Raw genomic sequence first — 11,189 nt, 5'->3', positions numbered from 1 at the left:
CCCGGTCCCGTTTGCTGCCCCGAGGTGGTGGGGGGGGGGTGGGTTTGTCACTGCCCGTCCAGCAGACGGCTGCGTGGGCCGCGGCGGGATGCGTGGGCGGCCCCTGAGGGGTGCGGGAGCCTCAGCGGTGGCGCCGAGGCCGAGGAGAGGCCGCCACGGGTGGGGCGGGGGGGTGCGGCCGGGCCGGGCTCGGCCCTGTGCGGGCCTCCGTCGCCCTGACCCCTTCAGAGCCGGTAAAAACCCCGGCACCGAGGCGCCCGGAGCCCTTAGCACGAGGTGGTACCGCGGGGCCGCAGGCCTCAATGGCGGTAGCGGGGGTTTTTTGGGGTAAGCAGAGTTTATCTGGTTTGGGACAAGGGCTGCTTCGTGCCATGCCCCTCCTGGCTGTACCCCGCAGAGGACCCGCCCGTGCTGGAGCTGCTTTGGAGGCACCCACGGGCTCCGTCTCCGAACAGCGTTACGGCAGCCAGCCGTCGGCTCTCGCCAGGGTTCAGCCCCAGTGTCCCGGCGGTTGGTAGGCCGTAGCTGGGTTCAGGAGCCGTCGAGGAGATCGCTCTCCGTAACCTGCCATTAAACGCTGATTTCACTTCTCAGTAAGTCAGGTAAATCGGCAGCAGCGACCACGGAGCCGGCACCCTGCGCTTCTGTGGCTTCCTCCTTTCTGCAGCTCAGCAGAATGGCGGCGAGGATTGAGCAGACGTTTAGCTGAGCAAACGCCGGAGCCTTCACACTCCTCGTCCACAAAGTTTCCCCAAAAGTACAGGGAAATTGCTTCTGCCTCTTTGGGCCCTGCTCCAGGCAGGCTGCAGGGGATCGCTCCCCAAAGCGGCACAGGCCGTGCTTCCGGCTGCCGTCTTTGCCAGCTGGGCAAGTATTTTTTTAAGAGAGAAGGATCAGGCCTCCATCCATCTAGAAGCATCAGACACGCAGGGAATATTTTAGCTCTAAACCAGCAGAGGTCACTCTGCCCCAGTAAATCCAGTGCTACTGGAGACGCTGGGCCACCAGTAAGAGAGAGGGAGAGCTTACTGGGGGAAGGCGGCGTGGGCTCGGCCGTTCCCAGCATCTCCTCTGGAAGGGAAAGGCAGATTTTCATGAACACGGTTTGAAGAGTCGCTCTTTGCAAGGAGTTTTTTAACTTATTTCCCATGCTTTAATTTCTTCTTTTTTTTTTTTTTTTAAGAAGAAACATGATTTTTGTGGGAAAAAAAATACATCTTTTTAAAACATGAGAACCATATAAACTCTCATCGCTGCCGCAGCTCTAGCCGGGCCCTGCCTGCGCCCGCGCTGGGCACCGCGGTTCCCCCGCCCCAGCTCCGCTCCCTCCTTGTCCCCGGCGGCTGCCAACCCTTCCCCGCGGCTCCCTGCGCTGTGCCCCGTTCCCAGCTCTTGGTAGCGGCCGGGTTTTATCCTGCCAGAGAGAAACTCTGCGTGCGGAAAGCGGGAAGGAGGATGCGTGCCGCTTCCTGGGAATGGCCGGGCGGCAGCGGCTGGGGAGCCGGCTGGGATTTACCGACCGTGCCGACGCGAGGATCCCTTTTCATTATTTCTCTTTGCTCCACAGCTCCCGACCAGTTCCGAGTCCTGGATTTGCACAGGGAGCGGGCACCCAGGTGAGATTTTTAGGGAAGCAGAGGGAAATGAGGATGAGATTCGCGTGCTTGGTGCCCAGTGATACCTTTGAGCTGTCTGCATCCTGATGGAGAGGCGTCCTTCCACCCGAGTCCTCGCATCCTTCCTGCGTCCAGGGCAGGCGCCTTCCACCCTTCCTTCCTCGGATCCTGTCTGAAAACAAATCCACAGCCCCTCTGCCCCAAAACGTGTCCCCAGCGCTGGCAGCTGTGCCACTCGCCTCCGCTCGGCGGCGTCTGAAGGTTTCCCAAGTGAAGCCACTTCCCAAATCTCGGAATCCTCAGTGCGTGCCTAGCTTGAAGTGCCCCAGTCGTACCTTACGGCAGCTGAAATCCAGCCTCGTGTCCAAATCCCGCGCTGGTACAGCTCCATCCCGAGCCCGCTAAAGAAACGAATGGCTTTTCTGGGACTTTGAGGCCGTTGCTTCCGGTCTCACCCTTCGCTAAAATTCGGAATCGCAGTCACTATTTCCAACCTTATTAATTTTTCTTTACCTTGCAAAACAGACTTTATTTTTCTCCCTGTAAATTCTGTGCAATATACATCTAAACACCTACAGAACACACCTCCATAAAAACTTTTTTTGTCCATACATTATATTACTTTTTATTTCATGTCATGAAAAATTCGGACAACGCTTTAGTCCTTAAATAAACATTTCTCCCTCCCCTGCCCTCCCTTCCTAGCTGGCTGCTCCGCAAGAGGAAATTTTATTTAGTTATTTTCTTTTCTTTAAAAAAATAGAAATTACAATCTTACAAGACAGAACATTCAGTGAGAACAGAAGCATGGTCCTAAGTCTAAAAAGTAAAACGTTTCCGCAAAACCTGTCCGTATCCACAGGGAGGGGGGTGTGGAGGGTGGCAAATGGAAAAAAAATATTTTCCATTTCTTCCTTTCATTCATAGAGATAAAAAATAACATAAACCAGACAAACTTTATATATTTTTCTCTTTTGCACCAACATTCACAAGAATATATATTATTTATATATATTTTATCCATTTTTATACACAGTGTGAGGGTTCTGGAGGTGGAGATGCACACTCAGCTAAACTGCCCGAGCAAACAAACAAACACAAAACGGATCTTCATCCGGAAAAAGAGCGATCCCTCGCGGCTGAGGGCGCTCCGCTCGGGGGAACCGCTGCCGAGGGCTCTTTGAAAACGAAGTCTCGTGGCCGCCGGGATGGAAACGTCTCCGAGACGCTCAGGACCGAGCGGCGAAGCGAGTCGGGGCGCGGCCACCCTGGCCCCACGCCTTGGGGGCGAGCCGACAGCCGAGGCTGCAGCCGGCAGGGATGCTGCGGGGGGGGGTTGGCGTCCGTTTCGATGCGCGCTGCCCGTCCCAGGCAAGAAATCATTTAATCTCCATTTCCTCATTTATCCCCTCCCAAGAAATCACTTCATTGACAAGTTGGTTCCTTTAAAGAGAACTTCAAAGTGCAGGTTCCCGCGGTTTGGCGGGCTGAGTTACGCGTGTTTAACCCTTCCAGCCTTCCCTCGATTCCCACAGGGGTTTTATTGCTCAGAATCCCAAACCTCTCCCGTGAGATGGCCGCTGTGTCGTAACCGGTGGCGAGGGCTCCGTCTTTTCCCTGATTTAAGGTGCCTTCTTGGTTCCTTTGCCAGATGAAATGAAAACGGTGACGCTGACCATTGGTGCACGTTGGGTGACAAATACCGAGGACGTAAAGAAGGGTGTGTGCTTTTTTTTTTTTTTCCTCCCTAAACATTTCAAAACACACTCGCGGCTGTTTCCTCCGAGAAAGGGAGCGCTGCTGTCCTGCAGAAACGGAGCGCGAGAGCCGCCTCCGCCAAGCACGTTCATTTTAGTTTTCGTGAGTGCTTTTCCCCACAGAGAGGAGCCGGGAAGCGAACGGTGCTGTCGGAAATGATTCTTCCAAAAAAAAAAAAAAAAAAGAAAAGAAAAAAAATAAAGAAAAGAAAAAAAAAAAGGCACAACCTTCTAGACAAAAAAGGCAGTACTGCCTTCTCCCTTCTGTCAAAGCTTGAGGATCCGAGAGGGTAGGAAACAAACACGGCGCATCTCCGCCCCGGAGCACGACGCGTTGGCACTCGACGTCGCCTGGCGCCGCTGGGAGGGGCAGCGGCTGTCACCGCAGATCTGGGCTCTAAGCCGGGAGAGAAGCAAGGCTGACGAACTCCGAGGTGCTCCGAGGAGCGGTTCAGACGGCAGCCAGCAAAACCAGAAAGCGCGCGGCTGCACGCGGCTGCTGGGGAATAGCACAGTCCCACGTTTTTCTCTGCCTTATGCCGAAGCGGAAGTCCCATCAGCTCCCTGGCGAGTCTTCCCTGGTCGAGGTTGGTCCGTGGGCTTCCCTTTAACCGAACGCATGAATATCCCCTACCGTTGCCAAGAAAGCCACTCGTTTAGTTCAGGGGGTGAAGTTATGGAACCAAAGGTCTCCGGCTTACGCTCGGGATGATCCAAGCTGCTGGAGGATGGTGTTGGGCGCACGGGAAATCAGGACGAAGCTGGGAGAGGCTTGGGATTTTAGCCCTTTTCAGCAGAAACCAGGGCTGCCTCGGAGCAAGTTTTTCCCTTGAAGCTTTTGGCATTCGCTGCATGAGGAGCGAGAACAGGGACGGAAAAAGCATCTGCAGAGCCCGGCCGGAGAGTCCCCGGAGCGGCGCCGCCGGCTGCGGGCTACCGCAGCATCGCCCCGTGTATCCATCCCTTCTTCGCCTTCGGAGCCTCCCAAGCTCAGAGCTGCAGGTCCCGACCACACCACGAAGGAATAAGGAATTTTCACCTCAAAGGGCAGTTTCTCCCCCTAAAAATCCCCCAGGTCCTGCTAAATAGAGAACAAATCCCAAAATAACAGCTCCTTGGCGGGGGAAAGCCTGGGTCCAGCTCAACCTGTGACAGCAGCCGCGGCGGTGCGGAGGAAAGGCCACAAAACCTCTTCTGGGTGCCACAGGACAGCGTTTTAGAAAACTACGCTCGACAGCCAGCACCCACAGCATCACCGCCTGCAACGAGACACGGGGACGGCACCGAGCCCCGGCGCCGTGGCTGCCTCGGGTGGAGCGGCCAGGAGCCAGGATTTGGCCACGGTCGCGAGGGCGAAGTCCCTCTCGGAGAAGCACTCGGGATGCGGAAGGGTGGCGCGAGGTGAGCACACCTGCCGGATTCCCTCTGGAAAGCCAGAGGGTTGGCCAACCAGACGGGGAGTCGGCCAGGCGTTTGGGAAAATGCCGCGATGGAACGCACGCAGACCCCGCAAAGCTTCTCCCCCGCCATCCTTTCCCTCGAACCAGTCTCCCCCACGGGGAAATCCCGAGTTGGATCCTCTCCCTGGCCACAGCTGGGTCTTTCTTGGCCGAGCTCCTGAGGTCACCTCGTGCCCCATGGGAGAAGGAATTAAAAAAAGGCTCAGCCTTCGCCCTCTCCTTGGCCCCGGCCAGGAGCCCAAAGCTGCCCCCCCTACCCTGCATTGCCCCTTCTTTATCCCATATCCTGTGTTTGGGTAAAAAAAAAATAAAATAAAAATAACAACTCAAAAGAAAAGTACAAATCAGAGATGGAGAGTGCAGCCAGGACAGCGGGAAGGGCCGTGCCGCCGGCGCGGCAGCGTGTGCGTGGCGTGCTCTCCCCTGGCTCCGTGTGCTGCGGGGAGGAGTCGGTCCCGTTCCGCTGCCGGGAGCGTCTCCTCTCCCGAGCGGAGATTTCACATTCATTTCACCGGTATGGCAAAGTCCGTTTGCTTTTTCCTTCAAGGTGCTTTACATTCAAGAGCTATTGCAATCCACAGCGAGGAAACGAGGCCGGGGACACCCCAGCCCCCCAGGTTCTCTTGAGTTTGATTTTTTTTGATTTAAATAAACTCTGAAGTTTAGTTCCTCTCCAAATTTTGGGGAAATTTTTGGCTAAGCTCCCAGCCTTAGCTCTCCCGTGGGTCGCTGTACTGAAGCTCCGAGTTGAAAACTTCCTTATAGAGGGGTGGGAAGTTCATGGCGGTCTCTGGGTGCAGGAGACGGAAAAATTCCAGCTTGTCCAAGTGCAGGTTGCAAATGGTCTTCATCAGGGGCAGCTTGGAAACCATCTGCGGGGAGGGAAGGAGCCGGTGAGCACTGGCTTCCCGGCCAGCGTCCCTCACGCCACCGTTCCCCCACCCTCGGGGACAAGGGGGTGGGTTTGGGGACCGCTGGCTCTGCCTGGTGCAGTGGACACCCCTCACTCCTGGGCAGCTTGGAGCAAGGTGGCCCTGCCTCCAAACCCACGTCTTTCTGCAGGACCACCAGCGCCTGGGAGGGCACGAGGAGACCCCCAGCGCCCTCCGTCCCAGCTCCGTCCTGCCCAAAGCGTTCCTAAACCGGCTCCTTCTGCCCCCAATGCCTCGCCAGGCTCTGCCCGCGCAGCGACAGAGGCGCGCAGCCCTTGGGAAGGGAAATTCTCCTCCTTCCACAGCTCCCAGGGCTTGCCCCAAAAAAAACGCCTGCGTGTGGCTAACAAGCTCCGGCACGGCCACGGCCGCGGGTTCAGACGTCTCCCCGTGCCGCGTGCGGGCGGCACTGCTACCTTGGAGAGCTTGTCCTCGGCGGAGTGTTTCTTCTGGATCTCGTGCTGCAGGGCCACGTAGATCTTGTCCTGGAGCTTCTGCACCTTCTTGGACTCCGTCAGCCACGGGCGATCTGCGGGAGACAGCCGGGTCAGCGCTGCCACCGGCACGGTGCCGTGGCCTCTTGCTCTTTTAACCCTCCAGGGTGCTTTTGGGGGTGGTGGCGGCACAGGCAGGAGACCCCTCTCTGCCCCCTTCGCCCCACTGAGGGGGACGCAGCTCCTCCTCCCACCACAGAATTTTGGCAGGCGCATTTTTAGACGCATCTTTACCCCAACCCTCCTTTCCCGTGAATAACCGAAATCATCCAGCAGCGCTGAGATTCAGGGATCAGCTCTCCCCAGCATTGGCATGAGACCCCCCCACCACCCCTGCCAGGCTGCGTCCCCCTCCCCAAGCCCCCCGTACCCGGGGAGAGCAGGACGGCGGCGGTGAAGAGGGCGAGCTCCTCGTCCGACAGCTGCAAGCGGCATAGGGTCCTCCCCAGCTCGAAGACGGCGCCGACGAGGTCGTCGCAGCCTAACGGAGAAGGGACAGCGAGGAAGAGGGGGACGTCAATGGGAACAAACGCCGGGGGGGGGTCTCACCCCGTCCTGTCCCCTGGGGCCAAGCCGCAGGGATGCTGCGTTTCACCCGGCTGCGAACCCCAGCCCCACGCTCCGGGTGTCGGAAGGAGCCCCGAGAGCGGCGCAGCGGAGCGGCTCTTACCGAGCGACTTGAACACCTGCGCGCCGCCGAACTTCCCCTCGAAGAGGACGGTGCTGTTCAGGGGGTTGAAGGCGCGGATCATGCGGATCAGCAGCACCTCCAGGCAACCTGAGGCGGGCAGAGAGAGCGCGGCCGAGGGCAGGGCCGGCCGGGGGGGTTCCATCATCCCGGGACCAAATGTAAGAAAGAGGAAAGCCCCCGGTGCAAGTTTGAAGTCCAGATTGTTCGTTCCCAAGAGCAGAATGGTTATTCCAATAAATCCAGTTCCAGTTTGGTTTGGGTTTTTTTTGTTTTTGTTTTTTTTTTGTTTTTTTTTTTTTTTTTTTAGGTTTCCAGTTGCGACCACAATATTTCACCAGAGGGAAGCATCCAGCCCGACACAGAGATGGATCGAGGCCGTGGTGGAGCACCGGGAGAGGAGAGGGTGAGAACAAAAGGAAGAAAAAGAAAAAAGAAGGAAGAAATGAAAGAACGAGTTAAACTCCAGCATGTTGGGTGCGGCAGCTCGGGGTTTGGGGTCCAGCACCCTGCCAGGGCGCTGGCACGCGCCCCCCGTGCTGGGCGAGGCTCTCAGCTCCCCAGCCCCGAAAGTGTAGAAACCAGGCAGCTTTTCCACCTTTCTGTGGCATTTTGGGGCTTTTGCTTATTCAGCTTCCTCGCCTGGGCATGGCACCTCCGGCTCCGGCAGGGGACACGGGCGCGTGCTGCCGTTGTCCTCTTCCCAGTCTCTTGCTGGGAGAAGAGGTCAATCCCTTCCTCTTCTCCCTCCCTGCACCCCTTTGGGTCTGACACCCCTTTTCCCGGGGGAAAACCCGCTGCGCTCACTTCCATCCCGGTTTCTGGGTGACATTTGCTTGAGGGTGACCGCGGCCACTCCCCACGTCCCCCTCTACACCATCGCCTTCAACTCCTTCCAGCCCAGTACCGGCTCCCCGAGCACCGATGCCGAGCCTGGGAGCAACCGGGGTGGCAAAGGAGGGGAAATTCCCAAAGGAAAGAGAAAAGGTGGGATACGCCCTTGGCACCGCGGCTGCTGCTCGGGGGAGGCATCGAGGACGTGACGGGGACGCGGCGGGGCCGGCAGGGTCCTCCGCTCTTACCGGCTTTCAGGAGGATGATCTGGTCGTTCTGGCAGAGCTCCATGAAGCCGTCGATGCGCTTGGCGAACTCCACCACGTACTGGATGGCGTTGGAGATCTGCAGCGAGCACTGCTGCCACATGGCCTCGCAGCTCTGCCAGCACAGCGGGGACGTCCCTCAGGGCTCGCCGCCACCCCGTCATCGCCACATCACCCTGGTTCCGCCATCCCCCCCTCCATCCACACTGCACGGGGCAGGGAAGGGACCCAGGTGCCACCCACGGGCGGTGGTGGTGGCACTCAGACGTCTGGGACACCACCTGCCACCCACCCCCCCACATCCCCCCGCAGTTGGGTTTTTGCAGCTCCCAAAGCACCAAAAGCCCCCCCCCATCCTCCCCGCAGCACCAGGGGACAGCGGTGGCCCTCGCCGAGGGCTGCGGTGGCTCTGGCTGCGGCCGGGAGCCAGGGGCGGTGGTGGCAGTGGCGCTCACCTTGCTCTGCAAGGCGCGGACCTCCTCGGGGGAGTAGAGGCTCCAGGCCAAGCGCTTCAGCTCCTCCGTTGTGTACTGGCACGTCTCCAGGTGCGACTTCACCACGTTCTGGGCCACCCGGTCTGCAAAGGCAAGGGCAGCGGGCACTGAGCCCTGTCCCCGCACCCCGGCACTGTCCCCTCCCGAGTGTCCTGGGGGGCTGCTGGGGGCTGGAGGGGCAGAGGGGCTCACACACGATGAGGACGGATGCGGCGCTGGGGGGTGTCCCTGAGGCAGAGCGGGGGATGCTCTGCATGACCTTAGGCGCACCGAGCTCCATCAGGGCTCGGCCTGGCGGAGGGGACGGGCTTGGGGCTGCCCCAAGAGCCCCTCGCTGCGAGTCCCACACAGGCGCCCCAGGGCCGGACGCACCCTGCAAGGCACCCGGGGCAGCACCGAGCGCCATCCCCGCGGCTGCACGCCCCACGCGTGCCCGGCACGGTGCCGGGACCGCGCCGACGCTCACCGATCTCGAGGACGGAGATATCGGCGGCGAGCTGGCCGCCCTCCAGCGCGCCGTGCGCGAACAGAGCCGGCTCCAGCATCAGCTCGTAGATGGACTCCTGCTTGATGAGCGTGGCGTCGGCCACGTCCAGGCTGGACTGGTCGGGCGAGGGCTGCGCCGAGGCCAGCAGGTCGAGGTTGTAGTAGGTGCTGCTGCCATCGGGGGTGAGCGGGAAGTCGAAAAGGAGCCCGTCCGACAGCGTGGAGATGTCATCCAGGTCGGAGAGCCCGCTGCTGACGCTGGTGGTGTAGACGCGGCTGAGGGGCTCGGGCTCGTCCTTGGGGCCGCCGCTCTGCTCCTGGCTCTGCTGGTGCTTCTGCACCTCGGCGTACAGGCTGTCGCGCTGCTTCTTCGACATGCGCCCGAACTTCACCGCTGCCCGGGGAGGAGATGCCGCCCACGTCAGGGCAGCCTCGCCCCGCGCCCGCCCGCCCGCCCTGGGAAGGGTCCCGGCTCCCGGGGGAGTGCGCGGTTTGGGGGCGTACCGGCCCTGAGCGGGACAGGGGCCACGTCGGATGCACCCCCCGCCCCGACCCTGGGGCAAACGGAACCGATTGAAATTTTCCCATGGAAAATGCAAAAGCATTCCTTGCTTCCCACAGAAAAAAAAAAAAAAAAAAAAAAGAAAAAAAAAAAAGCCCTCCGTTCACCAGGCTGGCCCCACGAGGGAAGCAGCTTTGGCAGCTCCGAGGAGTGGCCGGGCCCCCAGGAACCACTCACCGTCACGGGACATGCCCAGCGCCAGGCATTTCTGCAGGCGGCAGTGCTGGCAGCGGTTGCGGTTGGTGCGGTCGATCAGGCAGTTCCTCTGCCGGGAGCAGGAGTAGCTGGCGTTGTTCTGCTGGCTCCTCCGAAAAAACCCCTGCGGCGGGACGGGGAGGCGATTGGGAAGGCGCCCGCTGGGACGGCAGCCCCCGCGGCTGCTCGCCCCCGCGGCCGCTCGCCCCCGGGCTCACCTTGCAGCCTTCGCAGGTGATAACGCCGTAGTGGATCCCCGAGGATTTGTCTCCGCAGATCTTGCACGGGATCACTTCGATTTGGGCTGCGGTGGCGGGGAAGAAACCACGGCGGTTAACGATGGGCGCTGAACGAGGGAGGTGGCCGTGCTCGGCGGCCGGGGGAAACTGAGGCACGAGAGCCGGACCCCCCCATGGGGACACTTGCACCTCAGGGAGGACCCCAAAAAGGCCCACGCAGGGAGCGGGATACCCCCACCCGCTCCCCCCATCCTCTCCAGCACAGAGATGGGGAGAAAAGCCCTTGGAGCTAGGAGAGCGCAGCACCAGCGCCCTCCCTCCCCCCCCTCCCCCGGGACCCTGTTTTGGAATAATTTCCCTAATTTTGCAGCTGATTGTGCACGCTGAGGGGGGGGCACCGCAGACGGGGACATCCTGGGTGCGGGAACCCACCCAGTTTCGGGCTGGAGGGCTGGCCCAAGCAGAGGGTTTGGTGGCCCCCCAGCCCCCCCTCTCCCCGGCAGCTCCTTTGAGACCCAGGACCGATATAGCCATCGCCAGCTCAAGGTCCCGGCCCCCTTCCCTGCCCCCAGATCCGCTTCTCTCCCCGCTTCTGCTTCGCTTGCACTGAGCTGCTAATAGGCTTGGTCCTCCTCATTTTCCAGCTGTCCCAGATCCGCACTGGCTCTGCCCGCCTCGCTCGCTGGCGGCGGGTGGCGGGGGGGGGACGCCACGGGGCACCCCCGGGACTCGTACGTGCCTCCCGGCATCTCAGCACCCTCTAATCCCCCCGCTCCAGCCCCCCGGCCGGGCTCATCCTGGCATGGCTCTGGAGGGTGCTGGGCAGCCGTCGCCGCGCCGAAATAACCCCCGCGGGCAGATTATGGTTATCGCAAATCCCCTGGGCCCACGCAAATCCCCGCTCGGGTAATTCCCTTCTGCCTCTCTTCTCCCCGGGGAGCCACCGGGTCTGGGCGAGGGACGCGTTTGGTGGGATGCTGTGGGCGGGGGTCACCTCTGCGGGTGACAGCCCCGGTGCTCGGCCAGCACCGTCCACACCCCAGCGGTGCCCTGCGGTCCCTCGCTGCTTTGGAGGAGGCTGGGCTGGGACAGCAGGAGCCTCGCTGTGCGGCAGGGTGCCCATCGGTGCCCAGCCCGGGGGTGCCATCGGTCCCCCAAGATGCATT

General features: G+C 60.6%; 1 protein-coding gene and 1 long non-coding RNA gene across 2 annotated transcripts; one reads left to right on the top strand and one right to left on the bottom strand.

Annotated features, from left to right (window-relative positions):
- Window positions 1-213: 213 nt before the first annotated feature.
- Window positions 214-4,537, top strand: LOC147597503 (uncharacterized). The gene is made up of 3 exons (XR_015261168.1): window positions 214-327; window positions 1,568-1,616; window positions 2,653-4,537. It is a non-coding gene; the product is annotated as an uncharacterized LOC147597503 (long non-coding RNA).
- A 4-nt stretch (window positions 4,538-4,541) lies between these two features.
- Window positions 4,542-10,557, bottom strand: LOC147597502 (nuclear receptor ROR-beta-like). The gene is made up of 10 exons (XM_086767366.1): window positions 10,456-10,557; window positions 10,003-10,170; window positions 9,767-9,908; window positions 9,008-9,421; window positions 8,503-8,624; window positions 8,030-8,162; window positions 6,930-7,037; window positions 6,630-6,740; window positions 6,182-6,294; window positions 4,542-5,705 (listed from the first exon to the last, which is right to left on the bottom strand). Exons 1-10 carry the CDS (start codon window positions 10,555-10,557, stop codon window positions 5,544-5,546), a joined length of 1,575 nt encoding a protein of 524 aa, XP_086623492.1. The 3' UTR covers window positions 4,542-5,543.
- Window positions 10,558-11,189: the final 632 nt, after the last annotated feature.

The sequence above is a fragment of the Chlamydotis macqueenii genome, chromosome 26, assembly GCF_036417535.1.
Source record: "Chlamydotis macqueenii isolate bChlMac1 chromosome 26, bChlMac1.mat, whole genome shotgun sequence".
NCBI classification, from domain to species: domain Eukaryota; kingdom Metazoa; phylum Chordata; class Aves; order Otidiformes; family Otididae; genus Chlamydotis; species Chlamydotis macqueenii.
This window is presented reverse-complemented; position numbering and strand designations above follow the sequence as displayed.